Genomic DNA, 16,947 nt, shown 5'->3' on the forward strand with positions numbered 1-16,947 from the left:
CAAATAAGTTACAGCAAATTATGGATTAATTAATTAGCGTATCATCATTTTCGTTTCATATATAATAGTTAAGATCGGTTTTCCTAGGATAGCGGTGCCGTCATATAGCGGCCGTCTCCATACTAAATAATACGGCTAAATATGGATGTCGTAGTATTTGTATGGGGACGGCCGCTATATGACGGCACCGCTTTCGGAGTTCCGTACATTAAATCCGACTCACTCTTGACTACACATTTCTAATGGGTTTTCCTGCCATCTATCTTTTGAGGTACGGAACCCTAAAAACGAAGAATGAGCCTTGATATTTCAATAGTCTAATATAGCTTCTGTAGATTTTATTACAGTGACGCTATTCTACATTTTATTATACTTGTTATGACTTGACGCTCATATTTTAGACTTAAATTTGAATATAAGTGATTGTAATCTATGAAATGAAGTTAATGAAATAATGAGTATACATATATATACATATTGGATTATTTAATATAGGTACAGTGCTGTATTTACAAATAAAATAATTTTAATATATCTTTCGTTTTAATTCTATCCACATTCTATCATACTTATAGCTTAACCACAGAATAAGTAATAGTACTACCGTACAGAAAAGAAACTTCCTACAAAACCGAAGTTTGACAGCGATTCAGATAACGTATGGCACTATCCCTTTCGGCTATTTAGGGTTGTCAAAAGTCATTATCTGTGGTCGTGCACACAAAGGGACGTCAAGTTGTGTCTAAATTTTCTATGGGAGAATCATTCGCGTCTACATTTTTTAAATTTGCCACCTTTTTCGATTGACGGGAAAGGCTTGACAAACTATATTGACAATAGGGTATTTGACTGTATTTAAAATAAATTATTTTACACCACGCATGAAATAAAGCACCAGAAGATTAATAATTTAATAGAGAAACGTAGACAGCAGTTATTTTTAGACACAATTTCTATTTTAAAACCCGAATAAAACTATAAAGAGTAGGTAATTTGATTGTGACGTCACATGCTAGTGTTTCATATAAATTCCATAGTAGCACAGATCATATACGTAATACTAGTACAGATACCCAATCCCATACTAAAAACGCGCACCGTCCTAAGTAGCAAATACTTGTAGGCAATTTTTTAGTTCACAGTAACAAACTAGACGGCGCACGGAGCCCCACGGAGCTAATAAAACCACTAGTAAAATCGTTTTGACAGTTCGAAAAAAGAAACTAATTTGACTAGTAGTGAAATATCCTATTGCCAACCCCATTCCTAAAAAAACTGAATACTGTGATCTTTTTAAGAAAAACCACTAAGCTACGGCATATTCGAATTCCCTCTCCGACGTTTTAATAACATAATCAATCTTCTGCCGCGTCTCATTTAAATTCTTCCTCAACTTATACACAATCACATCAGCAGTTTCTACCTTGATATCCGGAAATTCAGTCATAATCCTATCTCTTATTTCCACAAAAGTCGCATCCGGGACGCCATCTTGGATTCTATCGCGCTCTTTTTCAAACGTCACATTTTTCTGTTGATCTTCGACTGTTTCTCGAAGATCGTTCGCGAACTTGACTAGAAATTCTTCTAGTGTTTGCTTTATTTTTTCCATGTCGTGTTTGCTTAGGTCGGTGTATTGTGAGTTGACATAATCGGCCATTACGTTTTTAAAGTTTTGGATGTAAGAAACTACGTTTATGGTTTTTTTGAGCTGCTCTATGTTGTCTGTGGTCGGTGATGGGTCTTCTTGTTCTTCTAGTGGCAGACATGTTGTGGTCGCTAGCAGTCCCAGTAATATTAGTGGCCCTGTAACAATATAATTTGTTTTAATTTATTTACTTGCTAACTAGAGTACCTAAATGGTTTCTAGGGCCCTATTCTACAGTAAAAAGAGTTGGGGTACCTACGAAATAACTCGCGGTTTGGTAAGAAAACTGATGTATGGAGTTACCAGTCTTTCTTTACTTATATTTCTCTATGATTCACAATGATGCAAACGTATCGGTTTAAAAAGCCTTTTTGCCACAACAATAGACCACAATGATAACTAATCGTAAGATGCCGCAGCCTTCAAGCCATTGTTAACAATGTCGACATATTGGTCACAATTCGATGCTATAGTAACGACGCGACGACAAGTACGAAGAATGTTAGAGTCTGGGGGCCGATTTTTGAATTTCGATCGCTCGATTTCGTCACTCGAAAATCGGTGGAAAACGGCGAAATGCTAATTTTTGAAATACGAGCGATCCAAATTTGTAATCTATTGGTATTGACCACTCGATTTCAATTCTATTAGTAGAATTTAAATGCCTAGTAGTGGAGATATTAATTAAAGAAATACACGAAATCGAGTGGTCGAAATTCAAAAATCGGTCCCCTGTGCGGAAAGAGAAGAGTCGTAGAATGTATTGGGTCGCATACATTTCACGACTCTTCTCTTTCCGCACAGACTCTATACTATAACCCGCCTGTTCATATTCTAACCAAAGAGTATAGATAGAGAGTTACTGTCATGGTAAATTACGTAGCCACAGTACATTTACTGCCATCTTTTGACAGAAGATTAAAACTGTTAGAACGCCATTTGACTTTTTGTGGCTACATAATTTACTTTGACAAACCGCCTCTATTTCAAATTATCTTTAGACACACAAATATACATGGAACATTAAATAAAATAATAATATAAATTATCTAGATAAATAAACTTAAAATAAACGCCTTATAAATAAAAAACCGGCCAAGTGCGAGTCGGACTCGCCCATGAAGGGTTCCGTATTCAGGGGATTTATGACGTATTAAAAAAAAACTACTTACTAGATCTCGTTCAAACCAATTTTCGGTGGAAGTTTGCATGGTAATGTACATCATATATTTTTTTTAGTTTTATCATTCTCTTATTTCTATTCTATATACGGTACTAGCGACCCGCCCCGGATTCGCACACGGGTTAACAAATTTAAAATTATACATACCTAAACCTTCCTCTTGAATCACTCTATCTATTAAAAAGCCGCATCAAAATCCGTTGCGTAGTTTTAAAGATCTAAGCATACATAGGGACAGACAGACAGCGGGAAGCGACTTAGTTTTATACTGATAGTGAAAATATGGGCCTTGTTCCCTGAAATAAATTTTAAAATAAAATAAATAAAAATAAAATAAAATTGTGTCGAAATAGTTTCAATAATGTTAATATCCAGAGAGGAACTGGGGATTACGTTTGTATGGAATAGCGGTTTCGGGGCGGTCGTCCCCTTTCGTCTTAACTACATAGTATAAAACAAAGTCGCTTCCCGCTGTCTGTCTGTCTGTATACTTAGATCTTTAAAACTACGCAACGGATTTTGATGCGGTTTTTTTAAATAGATAGAGTGATTCAAGAGGAAGGTTTATGTACAATTTGTTAACCCGTGCGAAGCCGGGGCGGGTCGCTAGTAACTCTATAGATATGAATGATTAACTCACACATTTTCCACTTGAGCTGAATAAATTGAATCTCCGTGTGCACGGCACCAACACAATAGGCTGACTGCGTTGTTGGTACAACGCGGAGCGATATATGCAAGATGTAACATAATATAATCTTTAAGTGTAAGGCAAGAGAGGACGCTCGTATCGAAGCGGAACGTTCGGCGGGGCGTGCAGCGTGGAGTGTGAGCAGCGTGCATTAAGTGTAAGGCCTAAGTGGACGCTCGAGTTGGGCGTGCAGCGGGGCGGGGCGTCCGGCGTGCATGTTAAACAAATGCAAACGTATAGGAGCGGCCTTAGTGCACGCTGCTCAAATTACTTGTGAGCCCGACGCCACGCTGCACGCCCCGCCGAACGCTCCGCTCCGAGCGTCCACTCAGGCCTTACATTTAGGCCGCTCCTATACGCTTGCATTTGTTTAACATGCACGCCGCACGCCCCGCCCCGCTGCACGCACAACAAGAGCGGCCACTCAGGCCTTACACTAATAGAGAAAAAAACCGACCAAGTGTGGGTCGGACTCGCGTTCCAAGGGTGCTGTACATTAAATCCGACTCACGCTTGACTGCACATTTCTAATAGTCTTTCCTGTCATCTATAGGTAAAGAACTATTTTGTGTAGGTATTTTTTACAAAATTTTGAACCCAGTAATTTCGGAGATAAAGGGGGGGGGGGGGTAGACAGACGAGTGATCCTATAAAGAGCATAAGTAAAGGTTCTGTTTTTTTCCTTTTGAGGTACGGAACCCTAACTAATAGTGCCTACGCCAATTCTTGGGATTAGTTGATGCCAATTATATGTATAAGCGGACCCCAGGCTCCCATGAGCAATGCGAGGAAGATGATGAGGACGCAAGAATTTTTTTTTTTTCAAAAGAATAGAATAAATCGAAAAACAGAATAGAATAAACGGTCGCTTTTATCGCTTGTCATCACCATGCCTGTCACGTTCTAACAAGTATATCTGGGTGACCGAGCTTCGCTCGGAAAACAAATAAAAACTCGAAAATGCGCGTTTTCCCAGAGATAAGACCTAGCTAGATCGATTTTTCGCTCCCGAAAACCCCCGTATAGCAAATTTCATCGAAATCGTTAGAGCCGTTTCCGAGATCCCCGAAATATATATATATATATATATATATATATATATATATATATATATATATATATATATATATATATATATAAATAAATAAACAAGAATTGCTCGTTTAAAGGTATTAGATAGATAGATTAGATAGATGTAAGTGCGAAAGGGACGCGCATAGGCGATAAAAAAAAGCGGCCAAGTGCGAGTCGGACTCGCCCATGAAGGGTTCCGTATTTAGGGGATTTATGACGTATTAAAAAAAACTACTTACTAGATCTCGTTCAAACCAATTTTCGGTGGAAGTTTGCATGGTAATGTATATCATATATATTTTTTAGTTTTATCATTCTCTTATTTTAGAAGTTACAGGGGGGGGGGGGGGACACACACATTTTACCACTTTGGAAGTGTCTCTCGCGCAAACTATTCAGTTTAGAAATAAATGATATTAGAAACCTCAATATCATTTTTGAAGACCTATCCATAAATACCCCACACGTATGGGTTTAATGAAAAAAAAAATTTTGAGTTTCAGTTCTAAGTATGGGGAACCCCCAAAACTTATTGTTTTTATTTCTATTTTTGTGTGAAAGTCTTAATGCGGTTCACAGAATACATCTACTTACCAAGTTTCAACAATATAGTTCTTATAGTTTCGGAAAAAAGTGGCTGTGACATACGGACGGACAGACAGACGGACAGACAGACAGACAGACATGACGAATCTATAAGGGTTCCGTTTTTTGCCATTTGGCTATGGAACCCTAAAAATGGAACCATGCTGAGCCCGATGTGGTCAAGTAAAATCTTCCGGATACTTCGTGGGTCGTGGACAGTTTGTAATTTAAGTACTTATAGGTTAGTACCTACTTAATATGAATGCTGGTTTTAACCTTTTCGACGCCGTGTCAAACACAAAAGCTGTCTCTCAGACGCCACGTCTCCGAAGTGTCAAAACTGAAATTGAACTTTATGCATATGCACCTAGGTCTATGTTGCTCTGTAGTCTATGACCGATTAATACGTCTTTGGCGTTGGACCTGCGGTGCGTATATATCGGTCATTGGCGTCCAAAAGGTTAAGGTAAGCATTTATTTATGGTCTAAACTGGAGCTTGATTCAAATTTTAACAACTTGTCACGGTTTTGATCTGATTTTGATGCGTTCAGTTTTACTTTTGTATACTGCCATCCACTTAACCACGCGAAATTATCTTATTCCTTTGCAATTTAGGCAATGTGGTGCCAATTAATACCAACTGGTTTGGTTAGGCTAGAAAATAATTCGAATGACATAAATATATACTTAATTGCTAAATTACCAATAAATCGGTTTACAGTTAGACCAAGACAAGTCAGCAACTCATGTAAAGTGTAATTCTATGGAACTTTCTATGTTAAACAAACCGCCATATTCGTCTCTGAATGATGAATTTAGTAGTGACTTTTGTTTACATAGTTAGGAAATTCCATAGAATAACACTTTAGGTATGTAATGTATACCTGTTATAGGACTATCTGCATATCCTCTGCGTCGATTAAACCCACATTTGCTCAATCAAACGCCTATTATCCGTTTAGCAGGAGGATATGCTGCATTATTTGAAGATTACTGCTTCTAAGTAGGTTCACCTTAACTGTTCGTTTGTGGAAGAAAACAAATAGGTACCTATTGCTGTGTAGACCTCTCGAACTCCAATGGGTCCGCCATTTTGAAAATTGACGTCAATCGGAACGGCCGAGGCATCAGATAAAATACCTATATCGGATAAAGAATGTTCCCGGTACTGAGTTTGTATGGCGATAACCGGGAAGTCCCGGTTCCGGTACTAGATTTGTTTAGAGAACCAGTTCCGGGAGCACTCCCTAATATCGGAGCGGCCGAGGTCCTCAAAAATATCTGAACACGCACTCTAACATTTTGATAATAGAGTACAAAACTAAAACTATATAATACCTTAATAACGTATATAAATACATATTTTCATACATATACCTATACCATACGGAATAATTAAATGTAAGTATATTTTCTAATTATTGCGTAAACAACTGTACTAGCCTACTAAATACGCCCACAACTTCTTCTCGTAACAATTAGATTAGAAATATGTTAAAACAATTCCTACGTCTATAAAGAACTCAATCTGTTTATTGAGTAAACAGGCAGCCTACGCACTGGGGCTCAAAAACGTCGTAAGTGTATTTGTGTCGTTCTGCACAAAAAGGATCTGGCCACGTAGCCAACGTGCCAATCGCTTACGCTCCGTAGCGATCGAAACGCAACTGTCACTGTCGCACTAATATAGAAGAGTGATAGAGAGACACAAAGCGTTTCGTTGTCGAAGCGATAGCGATTGTCCGCTTGGCTAATAAGCCGGCTGGCATTTAACAGACTGATTAACGTGAAACATCAGTTATGTATGAAATTTTCCATGCAATAAAATTTTGCGAATACTTTAACGGTAACAGACGGTTTGGTGCAACCGGCCCTTAATCGCGTATTTAAGTTTTAAGATTTACCTCCGACGTTTCGAGGACGGCGTTGTCCCCGTGGTTTCGGAGAACACTGGCTATGGCATCAACATTTCTAGCCAACCACGGGGACAACGCCGTCCTCGAAACGTCGGAGGTAAATCTTAAAACGTAAATACGTGATTAAGTCCCGTTGTACAATTTAATAAGACATAATACCTTTCAGTAGTGGGACAGTTAGTCTATATATAAAGTATTGACAAGGCACGCACTAATTGTTTACAGGGATACCATTTGTCTCGATTTGCAGGTGACAGCTGACTTAGGGGAACTTGGGGACACGGAGACCGGTGGTTTTTAATTAAATTAAATAATAAAACTCTGTTCAGAACGCATCCTATGTGACGTCACGGACGGCCGATTGCGTCCGAAATTCGAAGATCGGCAATGATCGGATGCGTATACAGGGTGCTTCCTGTAACAGGAGCAATAAATTAAACTGTAGGCGGTACTCCTCAAACTGACCAACATTTGTTCAGCAACTTTTAAAAATAACTCTTGTTTTGATTTTTATTACACTTTAAAGTTTATTCTAAGACGCAATGTATTGCAAATTTTGTTATGTTTAAAGCGTGACAAGCAACGTCAAACACACTGATGTCAGCGTACATTGAAGGCAATATTTATTTTGTATGAAAAAAACGAAGTCTAAAGGATTCATAAATTTTAAAAGTTGCTGAACAAATGTTGGTCAGTTTGAGGAGTACAGCCTTTAGTTTAATTTATTGCTCCTGTTACAGGAAGCACCCTGTATAACGTCCGCCGCCAGCAGCCAACGGGAATCTTCCAAAATCTATTGAACGACAAACTGTACTTGTAGTTGTACTGTATTAAATTAATTTCACAAATAAATCTTTGTACACAAATTAAAATAACAAATCTTCATTGAAGATCCACTTAGGCATCCCTGCATCGTTAGAAAGGAGCCTAGGCCTCAGCATTTGTTCCTTCATCCGTCGAAGAAGAGCGTCGAGTTCGACCTCGGTACCAGCGCCTGCGAAGAACGCGTCCGCAACGCAGCTTCATCCCATTTCCCGGAGAGAGGAACTCCGCGAGTCGACTACAGCATCCCATATTAAGGACTGGGGCGTCTCAAGCGGGCGAAGAAGCGGCGATTTCAACTACCAACGGTTTTCGTCAAGGACATCTTCAGCAAAGGTCGTCGAAGATCCCGAGAAGTCCCGGGTTGGCTGAAGAACACCACGAGATCCCGATTCGCAGCGTCATCCTACTACTTCAAGGTCCAGCGAAAGTCACGCATCGGCATAGCAGCGAGAACAGGTCGAATTACGGCCTCAACAAACTCTTAAATACTACCTACAAAACTAAACAATGTTAGTTTAGAACCTAAAATAAACCTACTTAAAAATAAAACAACAATAGAAAAAATACCCACCTATGAAAGGTCCCCCAAGTCTGTGCCCTGCGGAAGGGTGCCCATGAGGCTGGCTACATTTTAATTTTTTAATTTCCTAAAAAAATATTTTTTTGTGTTACTGCTTAGGACCAGTTTTTGAGGGTCCATTATCCTTTTTGGTGTCTCATTCCTCACCAAGGACGAAACCAGATTTTTACTTTACGATTATCATCTTGGTTAAGCCACCAGACGTAACAATTATAATACCTATCCAACCAGCGTCCCTTATCTTTAAGAACCACACATTATTTAATATAGAAACTATCCTAATCCAGCTAATATTAGTAATGAGGCCTCAATTACACCGTTTATCATAAAACTACTGATTTATTCATGAAGATATTTATTTTGCCTACTAATAGAAACCATAGAGAAATAAGTAAAGAAAGAGTGGTAAGTCCATAGAGTCGACGGACATTATCAGTTCTGCTAGTTGACAATAGATGTAGCGGCAAACAAAAACTCTAATGCCCGACAATTTTTAGCTAATATTATAACCGGAACTATATTTTGAACTCCTTCAGCTTATAAATTAATATTAGTTGTAAATTGTTTTAGGAGTTAATTTTTCGTCAGTAGCGAAATATATGCTATCTGGTGTTAAGTAACGGTACTGATAGTTCCACTACCTTGACGTTAGATGTCGACTACGAAATAACTCGCGTTTTGTTAAGAAAACTGATGTACGGAGTTACCACTCTTTCTTTACTTATACTTATTTCTCTATGATAGAAACCTTGCTCGCTTCGCCCCCGTCTCCCCTATTCATTATAATACAGTTTACCCCGATTCGTATATAAAAAGGGTCCAAATGGTAGCTCGGACAGAAGCAAGTTGGCTGTTGGGCAAAATGTTTTTTCAAATCAATAAAGTGGTGCTTCTGATCGTATTTAATATATTCCTAATGGTTACTGGTGATAACTATAAGGTAAGTAACTATAAATCCATACTATATATTATACTAGCGACCCGCTTCGCACGGGTTACACAAAACGTTAACAAATTATACACCTAAACCTTCCTCAAGAATCACTCAATTGATTGCTGAAAACCGCATGAAAATCCGTTCAGTTTTATGTTTATCGCGAACATATAGGTATCATACAGACTGGGTAGTGACTAGGGTTTGCACGACGGATCCGAAATGTATGGGAAGATCCGCGGATCCGGATCCAGATCCGGATAATTTCATACATTTCGGATCCGGATTGCAAACCCTAGTAGTGACCCTGCCTGTGAAGCCGCGGTCCTGGGTTCGAATCCCGGTAAGGGCATTTATTTGTGTGACGAGCACAGATATTTGTTCCTGAGTCTTGGGTGTTTATGTATTTACCATGGGGTCCCGGACCTTTGGGAGGCGTGGGGGCCGAAGCCAACAACGCGAGGCCCTTTCAGCAGGCCGCCGGCGTTATTATATTTTACACTTCCCACCTGGAGCATTAGGTCCCGCTCTTGCGACTCAAGGCAAGCACAGACGCGAGTTAAACGAGGGCCAGGGGCCCGTTTCTCAAAACCTTGTAACTTGTAATACAAGTGGAAGTTCCTTTCTAACAAACATCCGCTTGTATTACAAGTTACAAGCTTAGCTTAAGGCCCCAGATATAAGGGCTTAAGGGCCCTCTGGAATAGGGGTCCGCGGTGTCGCCACTCACCGTCAGCTTGCCACAAGCTGCCCCGCGGGCTGATAGTTATTATTGTTATCAAAAGGTCGTATTAAAACCATTTCAAATTAGTTACATTTGAATCAATCTGAATTGGGCTCCCGATTTCTTTTTAATTTAAGCGCTGCTCTTGAAAACTGCTACGAGTATAGCGTAGCACTCGTAACTCGGTTTACTGTACCGAAAGAAAGTGCTACGCGGCGTAACACACGAATATTTTTTTTCTCCTGTTACCTGTTACGTACAGTCAGCAGCAGAAGTTTCTAATCGGGCGAGGTGTTCAAATTGATCTTGACGCGACTTTATTACTAAGAGTAGGTATAAGAGCGTGTCAAGGTAATTTGGAACACCTCGCTTGCTAGCAACTTCTGCTGCTGACTGTATAACTATGGTGTCCGACTGCTGACTTGCTACTTGTTACAGGATGATACTATGGAACGGACGGCAAAAAACGGAAGAGCGAGAGTAGTATTCACACCCATACGGGGCAAGCGGATGTTTTCTGATAACAGGTAAACTTATCAATTACTTATAAATAGTTATTTGTACAACAAGAGATCAAAGTTTGATATTTCTTCGAGTGCTTATTTTGAGTCCCGTGCAAGCGAAAGATTCTATAATAGATTCACGAGCGTAGCGAGTGAATCTAATTTAGAATCTTGAGCGTAGTAAGGGACTCAAAAGCGCACGAGATGTAAATAACTTTGATCTCGTGTAGTACACAACATTTTTCACCTCAGCAGTGAGAACATATTAGAGAACCCGAAAAATGTATTCCTTCTTCATCACTTACCTCTATTCACTCATGTTTTCTTAAGATATACCAACAATTAAATTTTCACCTCAGCAGCTCGAACAAGGGTACTTTGCTACTTAAAAACAGTGAGCAAAATCGCATTTTGCTCATTTTGTCTCACTCAGTGAGCAAAATGCGATTTTGCTCACTGTTTTTAAGTAGCAAAGTACCCTTGTTCGAGCTGCTAAGGTGAAAAAATAATTAAGAGCCAACAGGAGTGGTCATTTCTCCATTCAAACGTACTCGACTGTTTCCTCCGTGGGTTTTGAAGCTAGAGCAATAATTTTTTCACCTCAGCAGCTCGAACAAGGGTACTTTGCTACTTAAAAACAGTGAGCAAAATCGCATTTTGCTCACTGAGTGGGACAAAATGAGCAAAATGCGATTTTGCTCACTCAGTGAGCAAAATGCGATTTTGCTCACTGTTTTTAAGTAGCAAAGTACCCTTGTTCGAGCTGCTGAGGTGAAAATTTAATTGTTGGTATATCTTAAGAAAACATGAGTGAATAGAGGTAAGTGATGAAGAAGGAATACATTTTTCGAGTTATCTAATATGTTCTCACTGCTGAGGTGAAAAATGTTGTGTACTACACGAGATCAAAGTTATTTACATCTCGTGCGCTTTTGAGTCCCTTACTACGCTCAAGATTCTAAATTAGATTCACTCGCTACGCTCGTGAATCTATTATAGAATCTTTCGCTTGCACGGGACTCAAAATAAGCACTCGAAGAAATATCAAACTTTGATCTCTTGTTGTACAAATAACTATTTCAACACAGATTAATATTGTCAATATCTGTGTCGGACCGTTTTCCTTTTTTTGATATTTTCGTTTTTTAAGGCGCTAGAGCCCTTAAAAAATGGCCAAAATGGCCTAACTGACTATGCCGAAATGAGAGGCGTGGTATTCAAAACTGATATCAATTAGCCAAAAAAGCAAAACGGTCCGACACAGATAATTTCATAATCATTTTAGATTTCCAAATTTGGTTACGATTAGTTAAGGTTTGGAGGAGGAAACAGTTGAGTACGAAACCTCGATTTTTGAGATTTTTACGCAGGATTTTTCGCCTGGTATATTTACCTAAAATATTTAAATCTCAGCTCCTGTTTCGTCTTAAATGAATAATAATAATTTATTATAATAATAATTAATTAAATTAATCTTCTGTTACTAGGTATTAGAAGTATTAGAAATTAGAACAAATTAAATTATTTAGAGTAACTTATACATACTCTATACCACCATCTCTACACATCGTAAACCATACCAACCATAGGGTTAACCAACCATACGATGGGTGCTAGTGCTGCACTCTGGCGGCAGAACATTGCAGTAATACCCCTTTACAGAGACACCTTGCTGAGGATGTTGGAGGCGGCCGACGCGCTCAAATATTACTACGACCAGCTGCCCTACTACGATTCGCAGTCCGACGACCAAGAAGCTAAAGGTATAGTTTGTAGCTTTCTAATAGACCCCGAAGGCTAATCCTATTGTCTATTGTTAAGAAAAACCGCTCGTGCCACGTGCCACAACCACCTGCATAAAAAATCGGTACTTCGGTTACTGAGGGCCGGCGAGTCGAACGCTACAGAACCAGTCTAAAATGTGTCATCGAGATGCGTAACAAAGGCGCGTTATCGGAGAGCGCACCTACACTGGTTTTTTGAGCGTTGGACTAACCCGCGCTCAGGTGCCAAATAGAATAATTAGGACCCTTTTTTGCAGGTAAGTAGCACGTGCGGTTTTACTGAACAATAGACAATAGGATAAGCCTTCGGGGTCTACTAGAAAGCTACAAACTATACGTCATCATCATAATAGGGTATTTGACTACTAGTCAAATCAGAGCGCCTACCGCGAACCACGTTCGACGTGTTGCCTCTCTGTCGCACTTGTAAATTCGTATGTAAGTGTGACAGGGAGGTAACACGTCGAACGTGGTTCGCGGTAGGCCCTCAGTTTCTTTTTTCGAACTGTCGAAACCAACATTATCAGTCAAACAAAATGAAATGAACGAATGACGCTTGTATTGCCGAATTTGACCGATAGAGGCGCCAGCTAGCGCCTGGCGCCAGCGCCAGGTATTGTTAAAAAGCGGCCAAGTGCGAGTCGGACTCGCCCATGGAGGGTTCCGTATTTAAGGGATTTATGACGTATTAAAAAAAAACTACTTACTAGATCTCGTTCAAACCAATTTTCGGTGGAAGTATGCATGATAATGTACATCATATATTTTTTTTAGTTTTATCATTCTCTTATGTTAGAAGTTACAGGGGGGTGCGCCACACATTTTACCACTTTGGAAGCGTCTCTCGCGCAAACTATTCAGTTTAGGAAAAAAAAAATTAGAAACCCCAATATCATTTTTGAAGACCTATCCATAGATACCCTACACGTATAGGTTTGATGAAAAAAACATTTTTGAGTTTCAGTTTTAAGTATGGGGAACCCCCAAAATTTATAGTTTATTTTTTATTTTTGTGTGAAAATCTTAATGTGGTTCACAGAATACATCTACTTACCAAGTTCCAACAGTACCTATAGTTCTTATAGTTTCGGAAAAAATGGCTGTGACATACGGACGGACAGACAGACAGACAGACAGACAGACATGACGAATCCATAAGGGTTCCTTTTTTTGCCATTTGGCTACGGAACTCTAAAGAGCGTAATAAATAAAGATTGATGTTTATTTTGCTCACTTTTTAACAATACCAGTCCAGTTGTTATTAATAAAATAAAAGTGTAATAATAATAAAATAAGAACTAGATGCACAATCAACCGAAATAAATGGCCACACAACTCACAAAATGGAGCCATGGCTCTCTTTTCGTTAGTCTAGTTTTTTACATTATTTTTTCTACTCCAGCACTTAAATGTGTCAATTAAATGACTGACAGTGATATCTAAAGCAATGTCATTTGAATGCTTTGTCTATAGGCTCATAAGATGACTGCTAGCAGTCATCTTATGAGTATAATACAACTGCTTTATTTTTTTTAAAGATACAAGTTCCGATCATCTTGATTGAAAGAGGTATGTTTTCATTTACAATAATAACTCTTTTTTTTTTAAATAATAACTTTTTTTTTTTAAATAATAACTCTTTTTTTTTTATAATAACTCAATTTTTTTTAAATAATAACTCTTTTTTTTTTAATAATAACTCTTTTTTTTAATAATAACTCTTTTTTTTAAATAATAACTTTTTTTTTTTTTTTTTTTGCTGCAGCTGTCATAGAAAAAGTAATGTATGCAACAGCTCATAATTGGTTCTTAAAATTCTCGGGTCTTTTTTTACAAAACTCGACTACGTCTCGTTTTGTAACTTCGACCCTTGAATTTTAAGAACCCTTATTATATCACTGTTGCATAAACTACTATTAAGTTAGTGTTATTATTATTAATAACATAACAGAATTTATTGATACGCGTACTGATAAATATGACCAAAATGTCATGCATAAGGTGCCATGTTATTAGACGTTTTTGTTCGGCTCGGCATTGTGTCTATTTCTCATGACAAATACCTAAAATAAATAAAAATATCTGAGATTTGGTCAAAAGGTATTTTATTTTGAAAAAGTATTTTGAAAATACCTATTTTGAATTTAGCATTTGAAATACAAAACGCAAAACTATTTGGTATTTTGCATTTGAAATAGTAAATTGAGTTGGTCCGGTATTCGGTCCAAGCCATGCCTAGGCATTTTCTTCAATTCACAATTACCGGTACTTAGGCATATTCGTCATACTAACTTCTACTAAATACTACATACATACATACATACATCACTGGCTCAGTGACCCAAAGAGGATCTTGGCCTCTGACACAAGAGAACGCCACTCTGCCCTATTCTGTGCCACTTCGCGCCAGTTGGGTACTACTAAATACTAACTAACTTGTAATACAGTGACCAAGAAAGTAATATTCACGCCGAAGCTCGGACGGAGTTATGACGACGCGTTCGAGAAGCGAGGCTACGAGAACGACTTCACGCCGAGGCTCGGCCGCCAAGCTGACGCCGTCACCGCTTCTGACGAAGTGTGAGTATCTTTATACATAGATACATATAATCACGCCTATTTCCTGGAGGGGTAGGCAGAGACCACAGATTTTCACATGCTAAGATCCTTGGTCATCCTAAGTATCTTATGGCACAGTATAATGGAGGTAGACTAAACTAAAAGATATTCTATCTATTTATTTACAAACAAGATATATACAGTGTATTACTAAAAGAAATTAAAAACTAGCTTAAATCTAAAATAGGCCCTTGAGGCATTGTACCAAGGATGCTGGCGACATTTCCTCGCTGTATCGCAATGCTGATACGTCGTGCGAGGTAGCCGCCAGCTCTTCGGTCACCAGTTACGTCAACCAGACGCTTCGCGATTTCTGCGAACAACTTATGCGCGCTGGGACCCCATGGACCTAGAGTTTCAACTCCAAATGGTACAAAATGGTACTCTCTACCGAGGCTCTTATATTTGTTACGTAAAACTAAAATCACAAACATACGCCTGAATCCAGTAATGAGGATAGCATGGTTCTAATGACGCGTTCGAGAAGCGAGGCCATGAGAACAACTTTACGCCAGGCTGACCCGTACGGTTACCATCAGTTTTTCACTGACATAAACGCTGTCGAGAACGTAATTTACTTTCTATACATCCCGTTTGCACGAATATGCGAGTGCGAGCGAGATGTATAGAAAGTAAATTACGTTCTCGACGGCGTTTATGTCAGTGACAAACTGATGGTAACCGTACCGGTGACCGCACGAAGTGTAAGTACGAGTATCTATGATGTCCCGATTTTTCAGCCATGGAATTTGGATACCGGGAGGGCCATGTTACGAGTACATGAGCGAAAACTTCAATTTGCCATCAGTACGGAACAAGAATAGGCACTAATTTCAAAATCTCGCTGTCATTAAAATATATATACGTATCATGTTGTTGTGTGAGTGACTTCAACACTCGTGCCACCTTAGGTACAAATTATTCTCACGATTCTCCTAGTACTTGTTCTGATGTAGAATAATGTTTAGTTACAGACAGGACGCGTCGATAGACGGCAGGTCCAAGTATTTCTCCCCGCGCCTCGGCCGCACTGTGGAGCTGACACCACGCCTCGGCAGGTCGTACAACTACGGTAGGTAATTCAAAACATTCAAAAATTATTTATTTCAACAATCGTCAAAAATAGATGACGTACTTTATGAACAGCCCCTAAGTGGAAGATTTTTTTTGAAAAAACGACAACAAAAAGAAATATTTTCGATATTTTAATGCCCCCTTAGGGACAATGAAAGGGGTCTTTCTTTGTGTGACATTTTCTGTACAGGGCGGCCCGTTTTCATTGTCCGGTGATGAATATGTTATTTTATTATTCTGGAACTACTAAAGTTGTTTATTTGAACCTATCTTCATCTTTGTTTATGTACATTGTGTACAATATTATGTAATATGCTTATTACGACTGTGTTCTAAATAAACTATACAGTAAGTATTTATAAGTAAAAAAAAACATCGGCCCTTATTTGTGCTTAATTTGTATGTATTTTTTTTCAGAACTGTACCCCAGCAAAGTCCGTATAGCCAGAAGCACCAATGGGACTAAACCATAGACACACTGAGCGAATGAATACCTAACACTAAATAATATTGTGAATACCTGCATACATAGAGTATATTGAATAGTAGCCATTTAGCGTTGTAATGTAATATAGTGTTTTGGACGAAGTACTTAATGTAACATGTATAAGGAAGGATGCTAGTCATTAAATAAAGGAATGATTAAATACTACTTTTTTAATCTTTATTCTTTACTAGTTAGAGCATTTTAAGTTGGTACCCTTTACCACGAGTTTGTTACGGCCTAGAAGGCCCAAAACCTATTTGTAAGGGCCCAAGGGGTCTTGCTATACTGGTCAATTCTTCGATATCAAATAGGTACCCAC

The 16,947-nt window shown here is 38.7% G+C and overlaps 2 protein-coding genes across 2 annotated transcripts; one reads left to right on the top strand and one right to left on the bottom strand.

Moving 5' to 3' along the window:
- Positions 1 to 1,276: 1,276 nt before the first annotated feature.
- Positions 1,277 to 3,562, bottom strand: LOC134660328 (uncharacterized). Its single transcript, XM_063516076.1, has 2 exons — positions 3,472 to 3,562; positions 1,277 to 1,806 (listed from the first exon to the last, which is right to left on the bottom strand). Exons 1-2 carry the CDS (start codon positions 3,473 to 3,475, stop codon positions 1,307 to 1,309), a joined length of 504 nt encoding a protein of 167 aa, XP_063372146.1. The 5' UTR covers positions 3,476 to 3,562; the 3' UTR covers positions 1,277 to 1,306.
- Positions 3,563 to 9,329: 5,767 nt separating this feature from the next.
- Positions 9,330 to 16,666, top strand: LOC134660268 (PBAN-type neuropeptides-like). Its single transcript, XM_063516011.1, has 6 exons — positions 9,330 to 9,443; positions 10,600 to 10,688; positions 12,327 to 12,427; positions 14,896 to 15,028; positions 16,036 to 16,139; positions 16,559 to 16,666. Exons 1-6 carry the CDS (start codon positions 9,366 to 9,368, stop codon positions 16,612 to 16,614), a joined length of 561 nt encoding a protein of 186 aa, XP_063372081.1. The 5' UTR covers positions 9,330 to 9,365; the 3' UTR covers positions 16,615 to 16,666.
- Positions 16,667 to 16,947: the final 281 nt, after the last annotated feature.

The sequence above is a fragment of the Cydia amplana genome, chromosome 26, assembly GCF_948474715.1.
Source record: "Cydia amplana chromosome 26, ilCydAmpl1.1, whole genome shotgun sequence".
NCBI classification, from domain to species: domain Eukaryota; kingdom Metazoa; phylum Arthropoda; class Insecta; order Lepidoptera; family Tortricidae; genus Cydia; species Cydia amplana.

Coding starts and splice junctions, on each gene's coding strand:
- LOC134660268 (XM_063516011.1), top strand. CDS start 9,366: ATGTTTTTTCAAATCAATAAAGTGGTGCTTCTGATCGTATTTAATATA. Junction 15,029..16,035: donor GTCACCGCTTCTGACGAAGT/GTGAGTATCTTT, acceptor AATAATGTTTAG/TTACAGACAGGACGCGTCGA. Junction 16,140..16,558: donor CGGCAGGTCGTACAACTACG/GTAGGTAATTCA, acceptor ATTTTTTTTCAG/AACTGTACCCCAGCAAAGTC.